General features: G+C 49.1%; 7 protein-coding genes across 7 annotated transcripts; 3 read left to right on the plus strand and 4 right to left on the minus strand.

Annotated features, from left to right (window-relative positions):
- Window positions 1-2,366: 2,366 nt before the first annotated feature.
- On the plus strand, window positions 2,367-5,486 carry L3040_004703 (uncharacterized protein; the record flags this gene model as incomplete). Its single annotated transcript, XM_007291161.1, has 3 exons — window positions 2,367-3,020; window positions 3,107-3,681; window positions 3,746-5,486. 3 exons carry the CDS (start codon window positions 2,367-2,369, stop codon window positions 5,484-5,486), a joined length of 2,970 nt encoding a protein of 989 aa, XP_007291223.1.
- An 815-nt stretch (window positions 5,487-6,301) lies between these two features.
- Window positions 6,302-6,745, minus strand: L3040_004704 (uncharacterized protein; the record flags this gene model as incomplete). Its single annotated transcript, XM_066156304.1, has 3 exons — window positions 6,302-6,513; window positions 6,577-6,590; window positions 6,687-6,745. 3 exons carry the CDS (start codon window positions 6,743-6,745, stop codon window positions 6,302-6,304), a joined length of 285 nt encoding a protein of 94 aa, XP_066011720.1.
- A 645-nt stretch (window positions 6,746-7,390) lies between these two features.
- On the minus strand, window positions 7,391-8,145 carry L3040_004705 (uncharacterized protein; the record flags this gene model as incomplete). The annotated part of the gene is made up of 5 exons (XM_066156305.1): window positions 7,391-7,469; window positions 7,516-7,709; window positions 7,765-7,778; window positions 7,866-8,077; window positions 8,132-8,145. The coding sequence occupies 5 exons, from the start codon at window positions 8,143-8,145 to the stop codon at window positions 7,391-7,393; spliced, it is 513 nt and encodes a 170-aa protein (XP_066011721.1).
- A 1,106-nt stretch (window positions 8,146-9,251) lies between these two features.
- L3040_004706 (uncharacterized protein) lies at window positions 9,252-10,249 on the minus strand (the record flags this gene model as incomplete). The annotated part of the gene is made up of 6 exons (XM_066156306.1): window positions 9,252-9,359; window positions 9,442-9,505; window positions 9,555-9,753; window positions 9,899-9,970; window positions 10,027-10,071; window positions 10,144-10,249. The coding sequence occupies 6 exons, from the start codon at window positions 10,247-10,249 to the stop codon at window positions 9,252-9,254; spliced, it is 594 nt and encodes a 197-aa protein (XP_066011722.1).
- A 255-nt stretch (window positions 10,250-10,504) lies between these two features.
- L3040_004707 (uncharacterized protein) lies at window positions 10,505-11,858 on the plus strand (the record flags this gene model as incomplete). The annotated part of the gene is made up of 3 exons (XM_066156307.1): window positions 10,505-10,521; window positions 10,582-10,705; window positions 10,755-11,858. 3 exons carry the CDS (start codon window positions 10,505-10,507, stop codon window positions 11,856-11,858), a joined length of 1,245 nt encoding a protein of 414 aa, XP_066011723.1.
- Window positions 11,859-12,246: 388 nt separating this feature from the next.
- On the plus strand, window positions 12,247-12,918 carry L3040_004708 (mitochondrial 37S ribosomal protein uS12m; the record flags this gene model as incomplete). The annotated part of the gene is made up of 3 exons (XM_007291157.1): window positions 12,247-12,402; window positions 12,469-12,762; window positions 12,847-12,918. 3 exons carry the CDS (start codon window positions 12,247-12,249, stop codon window positions 12,916-12,918), a joined length of 522 nt encoding a protein of 173 aa, XP_007291219.1.
- Window positions 12,919-13,528: 610 nt separating this feature from the next.
- L3040_004709 (uncharacterized protein) lies at window positions 13,529-14,946 on the minus strand (the record flags this gene model as incomplete). The annotated part of the gene is made up of 4 exons (XM_007291156.1): window positions 13,529-13,596; window positions 13,651-13,939; window positions 13,992-14,822; window positions 14,896-14,946. The coding sequence occupies 4 exons, from the start codon at window positions 14,944-14,946 to the stop codon at window positions 13,529-13,531; spliced, it is 1,239 nt and encodes a 412-aa protein (XP_007291218.1).
- Window positions 14,947-15,471: the final 525 nt, after the last annotated feature.

A 15,471-nucleotide genomic window follows, 5' to 3' on the forward strand; every position in this document is an offset into this window, starting at 1 on the left:
GCCAAGCCTTGGGATGGAATGCGATGTGCAACAAAAGCGTTGAAGGGTGTGTACGGAGCATGAGATGCGCTGAATGTGGGAGTGGCGAGTTGAGAGATCCGATGGGGAAAAAAGAGAAAACGTTAACGCACCGAGGGAGAGGAATCACCGTAGACGGCGGAGGGTTGGAGGGATCACGTGGGCTAGAGTACATATGCCTCTTAAAGCTTCTGATACGGGCAAAGAAATGATTGATTATCAGATGATGGATGGAAAACTGTCGAGCGTAGAAGAGATCAGTCAGCTAAATGTAATCAAGAAATATGTTTCGTACGGAGTATGCAGACGAACAATGCAATGCGAGACGATAAATATCAACGGCCCGATAAATCAAGCTGATCGGGTGAACGATTCACTACTGACTCGGATATCCGTCCCAGCTCAGCACTTGGAGCTCAGAGAGAACAGGGACCAGCTATAATGGCACGGCACGGCACAGGAGGGCTGAGCCAGAGCCGGAGCCAGAGCCAGAGCCAAAGCCAGAGTCAGAGCCACAGAGCCAGAGCCAGAGCCAGAGTCCTAGAGCCAAGAGCTAATCGTACCCCTGGTCGGAGTACTAGTCAGAGGCAGGAATGCGGTTCCTAGTACCCTTCAGTAATACGGTCAATTTTCAGTAATACGGTCAACTTTTTCGTGATTCTTCTTTTAATATATATATCTATTACAACTTTTAATAGAAAAATTATTTTTAAAATATAATATTATTCTTTGAGAATAAACCTACTCTAAGAAAAAATTTAGAAGCTAGTAGGATTTTAAAACGCGATTATATGTGTATATTAACCTCGTCGGCGGTATTTAAATAATTTTTAATTAAGTAAATAATTAAATAATTAAGCAACTACAAATAATTATAAGTAACCTTTTAAAAAATAATAATTGATAGCTTTTAATTTATATTCTTTTTCAGTTTTAATAGCTTAAAGCAATAATAGATCGATCGGTTAAAGGTTGTAATGAAATGAGCGGCTATTTGAGTAAAAATGCGAGGCTTTTAGAATGGTCGGCGCACTTTAAAATTTTAAAAAGTACGGCGAATACGCAGAAACCGATCGAGTTATTATTGCGTTAAGCTATTGAAAATAAGGCAGAATAAAGATTCGAAGCTGGCGATTACGATTTTTTAAAAGGTTACATGTAATTATTTGTAGTTGCTTAGTTATTCAGTAGTTCACTTAATTGAAAGTTATTTGAACAGCGCCGACGAGGTTAATATATAAATATAATCGCGATTTAAAATCTTATTAACTTTCAAATTCTGTATTAAAATAATTCTATTATTAAAGAATTATATTATATTTTAAAATTAATTTTTCTATTAAAAATTGTAATAGATATATATGTTAGAAGAAAAATCACGAAAAAATTGACCGTATTACTGAAAATTGACCGTATTACTGAAGGGTACTAGGAACCGCATTCCTGCCTCTGACTAGTACTCCGACCAGGGGTACGATTAGAGCTAGAGCTAGAGCTAGAGCTAGAGCTAGAGCTAGAGCTAGAGCTAGAGCTAGAGCCAGAGCCAGAGCCAAGAGCCAGAGCCAGAGCCAGAGCTAGGAAAATATCCATCCCGAGGGAAAGGAGAATTGGAATTGAAAGTCCCGGAAGTCCCGGAGATCTAGTTATCCAGATGTAAAGATATAAATGAATATAAATATAAATGAATATAAACGAACAGCCGCTGCCCACGACACGGACGAAGTGAAACAACCACCATGTACACAAGTGCACCCCTTGAATCACATGCAGGGTGCATGCCTACATCACGTGTCAGCCAATCCTTACACGGCTTTTCTAACCGCCGTCCGTTCCGTTCCGGCGATCGAGTAGCACAACGGACGCTTATCAATTCGATTCAATTCAGGGGCCGGACAGGGGGGGCGATAAAAGAGGGCTGGGCAGTTCTTCTTCATTGCTGGAACTCTTCTTTGAAAGTATGTAAGGGAGAAGCAACGACGAGCGACGCATGTTGGCCAATCAGCCAATCAGCCAATCAGCCAATCAGCCAATCAGATACGGATATTAGGGATATCCAGTTATCCATTAATTGTCGATAGAAGGAAGGGACGGAGTGTGATTAGCGAGGCCATGCTAAGACCACACCGGAACTCAATTCTCCTCTCCATCCATATTCCTGAATGTCCAACTTCGTCGACACCTGTTTTCTTCTTCCATTCTTCCTCGAATCGTCAGCTTTGACACGACACTCGCTTTCCAGCCTGTGACCCTATCCCTACCACGGCTATCTCATATTCGAGAAGAGGGAAGAAGAAAAACACCCCCCAACTTACCGAATCCACGAAAGAGAAGACACAAACAAAATCACCATGTCGACGCCTAACAACGAGAAGGAGCAATATTCTTCCCCGGCCTTCGCCCTCAATCGACCGGCCACCATCGACACCGATCGCTCGTCGGACGAAGATGGGACATTGCGAGGCCACGAAGCCGAGGACGAAGTCGACCGGAACCACCTGCGAGCTACCACAAGCCATGTCTCGGGCCGGCAGAAACTTGCGGATCTCAACTCTCCCAGGTCCATATCAGCACAAAGAGACCAGGCTCGCCGTTTAGACGATGACTTGGCAATGCTACAAGCGGAACGAGTTGTTTCCAACGCAGCAAATTCGGAAAATGACGTCAACCTAGGACGATCGAAGTCTATGGCTAGATCACGCTCAAGAAATGCGTCAGAACCCGTGGACGATTTCGATATCGATACCACCCCGATACACGAAAAGACGAAGATATACAAACCACCTGCTCACCCCACTACAAAGTTCGCCAGAGTATTCAAGAAAATTCACCAATCAGTGTTCTTTGTGCGCTGGTTCTTTTACATTGCGCCGGTGGCGGCGATTCTCTCGATTCCGATTGCTTTGGGTTTTGCCCAGTTCGACCGGGCTTCGGTTGGAGGTGTGGAGCTGGCTTGGTTTGGGATCTGGCTCATGACTGTCTGGCTGAACCTATGGCTCGGCAGGGTGAGAAAATCCCCCATTCTCCTAATTCTGAAAGCTCATTCATCACGTCCCATTCTCCCAACTCTGAAAGCTAACTCATCATGTAGCTGATCGCAATGTCTCTGCCTTACCCAATGGGTCTGATATCGAGCACTTTCACGAATAACAGCAAGAAATGGAGAGACCTAGGAAAGGCTCTCGAAGTCCCAGCTACCCTTTTCTTCTGGGCCCTGGCCGTCGAGATCTCATTCCTGCCCACCATGAAGAACCACCACTTGAACGGCGATAAGAGCACCAGGCCATGGGAGAAAACGGTCAACAAGCTCCTCATCACACTGCTTGTCGGACTGACTCTGAACTTTGTCGAGAAGATCATCATTCAATTGATCGCCATTAGCTTCCACCTCCGGACATACGCGGATCGCATCGAGGTGAACAAGTTCCAGATTTCGAGTTTGGTCAAGCTGTATGTGTTTTCCAAGGATAAGATTGCAATGGAGGACTCGGAATTTGAGGTTGATAGTTCCGGAATGGATGCTGGAACGCGAACTCCAATGCAATATGTCAATAAGGCCCAGAAGAATGCCCGTCAGGTCTTTAACCGGGTCGGAGACGTTGCAGGAAAGGTGGCGGGGGATTTTACGGGTAATGCTGTCAAGTCTAGTACCCATCCCCATCAGGTGTATGCTTTACGACATGGCCCCCATCCCCCATCCTCCATCATGTACCCGGCTAACCCACTCCAGTGTCCTTCAACTTCTGAACAGCACCAACGGATCCCAAGTCCTTGCTCGCCGTCTTTACCGCACCTTTGCGCAGGAGGACTCGGAAACAGTTCTTTCCGAGGACCTTCGCCCCGCGTTTGGCAACGATGATGAAGCCACTGCGGCCTTTTCCATGTTCGACAAGGACCTCAACGGTGATATCTCCATGGAAGAACTGGAAGCAGTCTGCGTCGAAATCGGCCGCGAGCGCAAAGCCATCACGGCCTCGCTCAAGGATCTCGACTCCGTGGTCTCTAAGCTCGACGACGTCTTCATGTTCATTGTGTTCATCATCACCATCATTGTGTTAGTTTCCATCATCTCGACTTCCGCGTCCGGGGTTTTGACCTCGGCGGGCTCGACCCTCCTCGCTCTTTCCTGGCTCTTCTCGGCCACCGCACAGGAATTCCTGCAATCCTGCATCTTCGTCTTCGTCAAGCACCCCTTCGATGTCGGAGACCGAGTGACTATCTATGGAAACACAGGGTCCCAGCTGAAAGGAGACGACTACTTCGTCAAAGAGATCGCCTTGCTATACACCGAGTTCAAGAAGATGGAAGGCCACGTCGTGCAAGCGCCCAACTCCTACCTCAACACGCTCTTCATCCTCAATCAGCGCCGCTCCGGCGGTCTCGCCGAAGCCGTCCCCGTCACCGTCAAGTTCGGCACCACGATCGACCAAATCGATACCCTTCGCGCCCGCCTTCTCGAATTCGTTGGCTCCGAAAACAGGGAATACCAACACAACATCCTGACCGAACTCCGCGAGGTCTACGAAGCGCACTCCATCACGCTCAACGTCATCTTCTTCTACAAGTCCAACTGGCAGAACGAGCTCCTGCGTTTGCAGCGCCGCAACAAGTTCATCTGCGCCCTGATGGTCACCATGAACGAGGTCGGGATGGAAGGACCCCGTATGCGACTCGCGGGAGCTAACGCAAATTTCCCCATGCACTTGTATGACGCGTACCCCCATAAAGAGCAGAACCCTGCCAACGACCCCCTCGTCCCCTCCGACCCTGGGCCGCGTTCTGGTTCTCTGGCGCGAGAGACCCATTTTGATGCTACTGCTCCTCAACAGCCTCAACGCCACACATCCATCCTTCGCAACAGAGCGGATTCCCAGGCTCGCCAGCGCGGAGAATCTATCGGCGCGATGAGCAAGCGTGTCGACTTCTCCCTCGGCGTATCCGCCATCTCTAGCGGAGCTGATTTCGGTGACGTCTACGAAGACCGTAAGCCTATCGTTCTTCCCCCCCGCATAACTACCACCGAGCCCCCTTCGACAACCCGCCATAGTCACGACCGTGGGAGCGAAGGTCACGGCCTCGACAGAATGTCCACGCACGAGTCAAGCAACAGTAACGTCCTGAGCACGGCCGGATCGAACAAGATCCACCGCAACCGCTTCTTCGGGCGTGGCCGTGGCAGGTTCGGCATGGCGGAAGACGGGACCCTGCTCGACGATCTAGAGGCAGCCGGCATGAGGGCTGTCGATGACTTGCCTGATATTCCCGAGACGAGTGGGGCAAACTCGGGGAACATGGCGGGACAGTTTAATCGCCAGGCCAACCAAACGGGCTCTGCGGGACGTATCGACCCTCGGACTGGCATGGTCAGCCCTCAAGCCGTTGCGAGGGATTCTGCGCACGAGAGAGGGGAATTGCCGACGGTGGGTAAGAGGCCGCAGAGGACAATGACAGAGATGTTTAAGAAGAGGTAGTTGAGGAGAGGGGGGTAAGGCAATAAGCGAGGAGACTCAGCTTGATGGGATGAGGGAGTAGATGCATAGATGGGCAGGTTATCTTCGGGGGTGGTTGACCAGCTGGCTGCGTATTTCCGGCAGGTGAAAAACGAATTTTTCTCTCCCTCCCAGTCAATGGATGGGGGAGGTTGGTATGTAGGTAGGAAAGGTGATGCGAGGTAATATACACACCTCAATTGGTGGTCCGTGCGCCCTAGCGCACCTTGTAGAGGTCCACCACACTCCCTATCTCTTGTCTCTACGGACTCAGCAGGCTTGCAAAACAGATACAGCATAGAATGAATAGAGTATTATAGGATAGCATGTCTCGACTGCTTTGTCGATGATATAGAGGATAGACTTATCAATAGAATAGAATAGAATTTTTTATATCGTATCTTTACTTCCTCTTCTTCCTCTTCTTCCTTTCTCTTCTTCTTCGTCCTTATTGGCGTTTTCTTCTTCTTTTTTCTTTTCTTTACTGCTTAAGATAATCTCGTGTAGGGGGATGGGTATTTGTTGTTTTCTATGTAAATAGATAGGTTGGTATAGAGATGGGTAGATGGGTAGATAGATGATGATTTGGAAGAGTAAATCACCTAATATATCCTCAACTTCCGATCCAAGCAAGGCCTCAAGCGTAAGCTTTCAGAAGATAGACATTTGTTAACCGTTATCAGAGGCTAGGCTTGTAGTCTGTGTCCTTAGCATGCTCGTCCTCTTATCTTCAATGTCTTATTTGTTCTTCCCGCGACTTTGCTCTAACCCGCTTGTTCATAAACGAAAACTTGGAATCAAAGTCTTTCCTCGTTATCATCTTCTTTTCTCTCGGCACTGCACTTCTCTGCCTTCTCAAAGAAGACACACATTTGCTGGGCCGAAATAAGGACAGCTCCGTGCGGGGGTGCCCCTTCCCAGTTCTTCTCGGGTGCGAAAGTCCGTAAAGGTATCCCGAGAAATCTGTTGAGAAAGGAAGTCGTTTCGCCGTTGCTGGTGCGGAATGGTTCTGCAGAGATCAATTATCTATTGTCCAGTGACATGGATAAACAACTCCAGATGTGTGATATACCTGTGGATCCATGACTGCCTTCGCAATTAGGCACTCATTCCCTTCTTCGTCCACCTCTGTCGCTGGCATCCGAATTGGCACCCGTGGTCACCTTGCCCTTGGGCCCATACTCTAGCTTTTTGGAGATGTGATCTGGTCGTCGACGGCGTTTGCGTGGACGAGCAGACATTGAGCTGCTGAAAGAGATGGGAAAAACGAAGAGGGAGAGGGAGACAAGAGGATGATGATGGTGCTTTAGGGCGAGTTAAGCTGCGGAGGAGTTGTCGTAACTAATTGCAGAAGGAGAGAAGGTTGGCAAAGAGCGGATGAACGACTCGGTTGGAAGACGTGAGCAGATAACCTTCCTGCTGACTAGCTACATGTAGTGCGTCACGGTATCACGTGGCTAGTTATGCCAGCTTCGCCCTGATGTTATGCTTAGGAGGGAGACATTCCGGGCAGTGGAATCTAACGTCGAAATGGAAACTAAAATGACAACAACTTCTCCGGAACTTTATATATTGCCTCCCACCACGCATCACCAACACACGCTTGTCCTTCTACACGGCACATCCATGACCGGACCGTCGTTCGCATCATCCTTTCTGCCCACCCAGTTCTCGTCGCCAAAGCGATCTGAATCGAGACTTGAGGCGACCAAGATTACGTTGCCCATGTACTTTCCACATTGCAGATTCGTCTTTCCGACAGGAGCACTCAAGGAAACCACGGTCTTCGGTGGGAAAAAGACTAACGCTTGGTTCGATATCACGGATTTTAGCGATCGTACGAAAGGCGAGGTGGAAATGATAAAGGGTATGAGGGACAGTACTCTCTACCTATCCAGGTTGATCAAGGATGAGATCGAGCTTCTGTATGATGGAGAAGAACGAGGGACCAAAGGAAAAGTGATGCTGTTAGGTTTCAGTCAGGGGTCGGCAATGGGCATGATGCTCCTACTGGGTGGCGAGTTGCAGCGTATGGGAGTCTCGCATGGCTTTGGTGGGTTTGTTGGGCTGAGTGGATGGCTCCCATTTCGGCGTCAAATCATGGACGCGATCCTGGACGGATCCCCAAAGACATCCACGGCAGAGGATATCGCTACCCACGGCGAGAGTGCGATGATCTTCGTCCGAAAATTGCTTGGTCTTGATCTTGCTGGCCAAGAATGGAGGCCGACGCCGAAGGCATTCGATGTGCCAATTTTACTTTGCCATGGAGAGCTTGATAGAAAAGTCAGACTGGAATGGGGAACGCAGCTAAGAGATGTTTTGCAGACGTTAGGAAATAATGTCAGCCTGAAGACTTACCACGAACTAGCTCATTGGTGGTCTGAAGATGAGATGAGAGACGTGGCAGAATTCCTGGATGAGAGGTGGCAGGGCAGAGAGGAAAGGGGCGAGTAGGCTCATAGTATTTAACGAGACTGCGTCGACATGTCTGCTCGGGACTGATCACATTGCGATCGGCAGCTGTTGAAGCTGTTTTCCTTGCGTAGAAGATGTAAAGGGTGAACTTGAGGCTAAGGTTTGATGGAGCCTCAGGATATTCTGTTCTCTCATCTCGGCTCTGCAACTAATCAGTGGCCATTTTCGCGGTTTCCCACGAGATTCCTCCTCGTGTCGCAACACACAAGCCACTGTCTTATAGCAAGACTATCGCGAAGAAGCGTCTCAAGTATTTGCATTGAGTTGTAGCGAAAGCAAATCGAAGTTTTATCAAAAAAACGGAATCGATATAATGCTTCGCAGCAAAACTGGTCGGTCTTTTTTTATATTACGGCTAGTAAAAGTAATATGATAATAGCTATTAGACGTACGCTACGTAATATGAAAAAAAAAAAAAAAAAACGAGGAGGGAAGAATTACAAAACAAGACCGAATGTATATGCATCCCTTAGAGCGGGATGTTTATATGACCTCGGCTGACTAATCCCACAACCAATCCCTGGAACCATGCCAAGACCTGCCAGGACCGTAACAGCTAGGTAGTTTACAAACGATATTTCTTATCGGGCTACGCCTACGAGATATTGCGAAACCAATTGCGATCCAAGAGCAGCATAAGGACTATTTCTACAATAACTTGGCTTTCAAGTTGGCTCGAGAGCAAGTGTTTCTTTTGGTTAATATAAATCCTTGAGAGAAACAAACCGATTACAGTTTGTTTCTCTCAAGGGCCGGCCTCGCGGATTAGCAGATGACCTTCAAAGAATTCGCCGCCAACACCTGGTCCGTCTGTTCCAGTTTCCGTCCACTTACAAACAAAAACTCAGATTCATACCTGTAGATAGTTTCAAATCAAGTCAGAAGAATAAAGAGCACCGCGTGAGCGGCCAAAGGTAATGCAAGGTAGTCTCCGTCTACGGTTTACCTTTATCGACGCCCTAGCATGCCCATCGGAGTCGACTAGCTTTCGAGAACAGGCTCTCCCGAAGATAAGAAATCACGACTGTAAATCTACCTTTCAAAGACCAAAAGGTAGGGTGCCGTTTGGAGTGACACTGCCCTATATCAAGATACATTGTAGCTGGCATATCATTGGCTGGGTTCTTTGAAGATTTGGGGTTTCCCGAATCGAGCAGGCTTCCATTTGGCCAGGACCTTATATTGAGACCCAGACTTCAGTCTATATTGTACACTTGCGCAACGCGCAGCCTGGATTCGATAGTTTCGCAAATTGCCTGCCAAGCTATATCAAAATAACTGGACTTCCAGCAGCTCATCCTCGGACGGACCATTTGCCATGCCGCAATAAATCCTCGAGGGAATGGGCAAACATGCGAAACAAAACAGACCGAGATCCTGCAGCAACTTTGTAATCAGCAGCGGACAGAACACCAGCTCCTTCGACCAAATATGAAGTTTGGAGCCGTAAGAAACATACAGCCGCCACGCCAATCCCAACGATGGTGATATCACCTATCAAGCCCTCATGGCGGTTTCGTCCGCTTTTCGTCACTACTCGAGCTTCCGAAACCCAGAATTGCTCCTACCAACCCCCCTGGTTTCGGTACCGGACATTCTCTCTTCCCTCTCTTTGCTCCCGCGTCCTCCGCATCATCACTGCTCTCCTCCGTCGCAGACCCATCCTTCAAACTTGCACCGTCGTCCCTGATCTCATCAATAGGGAACTTTCGCTTTCTCCGCCTCCTGCCCGACTGTGGATTTCCGTCATCTGCATATGCAACCCTCGGTGCTGGACATGGCAGCGCGTGTGGGAGGGCGACGACGAAGAAACTCGCAAAAAGAGTAGTTGCGAAGAGAGAGGAGGTGAGTCGGCTCCGCGGGTGCATATGAGGTGGCATAGAGCCGAATGGCTGAGAGAAGTAGATAAAGGTAACTTTGAAACCAGCCTGTCCTGCCGATGGAGGCGGCGACGACCTTAAGCTCGTGAAAAGTAGGCGATCGGTGCTCTGTTGCTTCGTCAATAAAAAAACGTACCAACTGCCCAAATTAATGTTTAGAATACCTATCGCGGCAATGGAGACGGGGAAAATTTCATGCCGTGGTGTTTCTGGTTGTAGATATTTTTAAAGGATGGAAATAGGATTGAGATGATGGCTCGGGTGTTGCGGTTGAAGCTTACCTATTAGACTAGCGCCGGGCCGTAGTGGAATGCCGATGCACGAGGCCAAAAGTTCCACGCCGATAAGTCCGTAAATACCATGAATCGAACTCACACGCAAACTCATTCCACAACTGCCTGATTTTTTTTCATCACCTTCGTTTGTCCATCTTCCGTCTTATACTTCGGTAGTGCAGGCCCGCAATCCAATTCAATCCGACATCTTGCAGCTGCAAGCCGACGTTCGTTGACCTGAACTAGGCCTCGATGCGCCGGGGGCTCTGTAAGCTTCAACCCAAGACCAGGGCATAGGATAGAGTCTTGCGCCACAACACTTCACAGGCGTCCGCCGACCCGCAGTGTTCATTCCAGCAAAGCCGAGATGAGTGACTTGGATAGGTAATGCAGACTGACACCAAGACGTTCCTTATCCGAAAGCATTCTCCTAACGCTCGACAGAGCGATTGCGCAATTGCGCGCATGCCGACCAATTCCAGAAGCACAAGTCCGAGAGCTATGCCACAAAGCAAGAGAGCTGCTGATCGAAGAAGGGAACGTTGTGACTGTGACAGCGCCAGTAACAGTATGGGTTCAAGTCGTATACAGGGAAAGCTGTACTGACGGCATCGCAGATATGTGGAGACATCCATGGCCAATTCCACGATTTGATGGAACTCTTCCGGGTCGGCGGTGATGTTCCAGATACGAACTACCTGTTCATGGGCGATTTCGTAGACCGCGGCTTCTACTCTCTCGAAACCTTCCTCCTCCTCTTGTGCCTCAAAGTCCGATATCCAGACCGAATGACCCTGATCCGAGGCAACCACGAGTCCAGACAGATCACAACAGTATACGGCTTCTATGATGAGTGTCTCAGGAAGTATGGAAGTGCAAATGTCTGGAGATATTGCTGTGAAGTCTTTGACTACCTGGCCCTAGGAGCTCTTGTTCTCGGAGCCTCCAGCAGCCTTGAGCCCTCGAAGCACAAGGTCGCCGGTAACAAATCGAACAGCCTTACTTCCACGCAGGAGATTATCGATCCTGATACAGAGATTGAGGTCTTGAATTCCGAAGGGGGTATCATAAGTAGCATTCCAAGACGAAAGGGGAACACCACATCACCAGCGAAAACAGGCCCACCAGGTTCAGGAGCTTCAGGGTTCAGCAGAGGGTCAACGGGAAATCCCAGCGGGGCCATACTTTGCGTTCATGGAGGTCTTTCGCCATTGATCGACACGATAGACAAGATCCGATTGTTGGACCGTAAGCAAGAAGTCCCGCATGAAGGGGCCATGTGTGATCTCCTCTGGTCAGATCCGGACGAGATCGATGGATGGGGCTTGTCGCCACGAGGGGCAGGATTTCTGTTCGGAGCCGATATCGTCAAAGTCTTCAATCACACAAACAACCTCTCCATGATTGCACGAGCCCATCAGTTGGTTATGGAGGGTTTCAAGGAAATGTTTGACAACAGTATCGTAACGGTCTGGTCAGCTCCAAATTACTGCTACAGATGCGGCAACGTAGCTGCAATCCTGGAGCTGGGCGAAGATGGCACCGGCGACGGTATCGTTCAACGAAGCAATGGGGATGTAAACAGGAGTGACGGTGGACTGAAGGAAAAGCAGAGGGTTCTGATGAGTGGTCCAGCCAGAAGATATCGGGTCTTCCAGGCGGCTCCACAAGACTCGAGGGGCATGCCAGCAAAGAAGCCTGTGGCTGATTATTTCCTTTAGTTACGATGCGATGACGGCGAAGGAATGCTGAGGGAAATGAATGATAGATGGCTCATGATTTCATATATGCAGAAAAGAGCATGGGCGCATGGTGTATTGGTGCTTCTAAAGCTCCAGAGTGTGTAAAATAACATGATTTTCAGGAAATCCAATATTCTTGTGCCCACTAAAGGTGTAGTTGGACTTGGAGCAGTAATGTCCTGATTCAATGCAGTATTGACCCTGACTGCCACTTGCGTTTTTCGGTATCGTATCATCTGAGCAGTCCAGCATTGAATTCACATTGGTAACTGGATCATTTGGATGAGTGTAGATCACATGACGCATATCTTGACTGCTCTCGAAAAGTCTCTGGGAGTCGTCAACGCGGAGCCCTTGGACAACAACGATGCCCACCACCACAACTGTCGTGCCAATGCTCCGCAGGATATTTACACCATCCGTACGGATGCCTATTCTCACGCCCTTCCCAACCCCTCCCTCTCTAAGCCGCCGCTTTTCTGCAACTCCAACCCCATTCGCAACCTACAACCAAGTCGCCAAGGTCAATATCTTCTCCTAATGTCTTTTTCCCCTTTCCTGCTACACATACTTACAAGAAGCAATGTAGGGCTGCCGCGTCGCCCAACGCGCACGAAAAGCCGTCTCCCCCGCCCTGCGCGATGTTAACGCCCCCGAACTGAAAGGCGTCTGCCTCAAAGTCGGCATCACCAAACCCAAGAAGCCCAACTCGGCAGAACGCAAGACGGCCAGGGTCCGATTGAGCACAGGGAGAGTGGTGACGTGTTATATCCCGGGGGAAGGTCATAATGTGCAGCAGCACTCGGTGGTGTTGGTTAGAGGGGGCAGGAGCCAGGACTGCCCGGGTGTGAGGTATCACTTGGTCAGAGGGGCTATGGATCTGGTGAGTCGGGAATATTGGGGAGAGAGAGGAGAGAGAGATTCAGTGAGGCGTGGATCGAATTGGGGCTAACAACGGGTCCTGTAGGGTGGTGTTGGGAACAGAGCGACGGCACGGTCGAAGTATGGGACGAAGAAGCCAAAGGCTGCTGCTACGTAGAGCGGGCGATGGGAGAGAGGCGGCGGGAGAGAATCCTGGTCATAAGAGGACAGGGCGAAGGCATTGATGGCGTTGTTGGAATCTCGAATGGGTCTGTATGTTCACATACTTGTACAAAAAGGAATGGGAATGAATAGGAATGGCTTGATAGAGAGCAATAGAGGCCAGACAAGTATTGCGTGAAGCGTCGCTTTGTGAATCAATTTTAGCCTTAGATTTGCATAAAATTCTTGATATCTTGTCAAGCCGTCACAGGGAGGAGGACCTCCTACTAAAATCGGTTGAATGGGGGGACGCGTCGTGGTAGAGAGGAAACCGGGTCAGGTGAGAGACAGACTCAAGCTCAGGCTGCTGCAAAAATAGCCCTGAAGACGACTGAGTGCAGAACAAGACCTAGCCAAGTAGATCAAGCAAATAGAACAAGCAAGCAGAACTCCAAAGCTAGTTTTCCTTAGCCCAAGGTATTCCAACCCCTGATATTTTCTACACACCCGTATATCATACAGAACACACCCAACGCCGCCGTTCCATGCCCGGGGATGAGTCCCTAGATCCACGTCTCTGAAGGAAAAAGAAGGCCCCTCTCTTTTTAATCATACACAAACGCTGCTTAATCTTGCTGGTTCTCATACCCCTCTGGCTTCTCCAAACCGTTTATGTCAAAGAATCGAGACGTGCCTAAGAACTTAGTGTTAGAGACGTTGTTGAGCGCGAGCCCGTGCAATTACTTACAGGAGTATCCTTTCCAGTCAAAGTTTTCCTTTGGATTGCAGTGGCATTTCAGCTCCAGTCTCGTCTTCTCCCCAGTAGGACAGTGAGTGAAAGGTACGTGATAGTATGCAATGTCATTGAAGAAATGAATTTCTTCTTTTTTCAACATCAGACCGGCGGCAATTGAATGGACCGGGGCATCACCCCATCGTTCGTAGAAAAATCCTCCGTCTTGGTCAAGAGTCTCGAAGTAGTCAATGTATGCCTTGGACCGGAGCCAGTCGAGGTTTCCAACTTCAAAGTTGGACCACTGTATAGTTGTGTTAGCCAAGCTGCAGCATAGACTCCGGCAAGTGGCTTACCATGTGGCAGTTATTGTAGGAATCTCCACCGTCATCACTCAGGAATCCCATGGAGTTTCCTTCTGCAATGTGTTCGGGGTGTGCCTTTATATACTTCTTGGTACTTTCCCAGAGGGTAGGGATGGTCTCTACGTATTCGTAAAGGCTGAGTACGAAACTGTACTTCTTCTTGTTGTCGGCCATGAACTTGAAGACATCATAATTGATGTCGCAGTACAGCTCAATGCTTGGCTCGACTCTCCAGTACCATTCGTAGTTGTTCATCAGGGGCTGACGAAAGAAGAAGCCAGACTCGAACCTGCACATGTGACGGTAACTGATAGAATCTCCATAGATGATCTTCCTCTCCGCCATATCCTCTCGAACCTTGCGAGCCCTGTCCTGGTCAATGTGTTCGGGGAATGACCAATGCTCCCTTGGGATCTCTCCATAGTGGGTTTTGCCTGAGCAAAGGGACGCTGTGACTTTCTTGAATGTGGCGTCGAAGGGCTTGTCATTCAGGAAGACCCAGTCGTAGTGGAACTTCCTATTAAACCTGTCTTCGACCTGACGGATGGATCGTGCGATCTCCCAAATGTCCGAATTTCGTGCCAAAGTGACAAATGTGGCATTCATCCGCGGTCCGTCTGCGGTTGCGTCTGGGAACCCTCCCGGTACATTGGGCGTGAATCCAGTCGCAGAAGGAGCAGCAGCACCTGCGTCTGCGTCTGCACTTCCGGGACCGGCTTTCGTAGGCGCATTACTGTATTCCTTTCCATTGCTCAAGAGATCATTCGTGCTCGGTAATCGTTGATCTGAGGAGGAGGATATGAAGTAAATGACCGTGAGCAACTACTGAGAGTGAGCATGTGCTTTGCAAGGCCAGCTGGCACACGGAGGTAGGAAAGGACAGGATGAGACGTACGAAGAAGGTGAAGAGAATATATCTCAGATATCTTGCGGTTCCTGTTGCCATATTTTAGAAGATGTGAATGACGACAATAAGGAAAATCGAGGACCCGTTGGGTTGGGTTTGGTTGAGTTGAGATGAGTTGTCGCTTCGTTTCGTAACCAAGAACGAGTCCGCAACCGGCGGTTGTGAGCTTGACCTGAAGCTGGTGAGCAGTAGAAGACCAAAGGGAGAGAAGTCGTAGAGAGTGAGCTCTCTGATCTCGAGTTGTGGACAGACTCGCCGCCCCGTGTATGCAGGGGTAAAAAGTATTGCTCAAGGGTGTGGCTTCGGCTGGGGGTGGGGGCGACTAGGCTAGATCGGGCTAGACCAGGCTAGACCAGGCTAGATCATTCTGCTTCAACATCTTCATTTACATTCACCACAACACCTATCTCTAGTTCGACCTCCACGTCTACATCCACATTTCTCAAACTCGAACTCGAAGTCGAACTCGAACTTGAACAGCTTTTGACCCTCGAGAAACCAAAAACGAACAAACAAACAAAAAATCCATACAGATATACACATACAAATACACCCACACATCAA

Source organism: Drepanopeziza brunnea (assembly GCF_022702325.1).
Source record: "Drepanopeziza brunnea f. sp. 'multigermtubi' strain 214-2 chromosome Unknown ctg7, whole genome shotgun sequence".
Lineage (NCBI taxonomy): Eukaryota > Fungi > Ascomycota > Leotiomycetes > Helotiales > Drepanopezizaceae > Drepanopeziza > Drepanopeziza brunnea.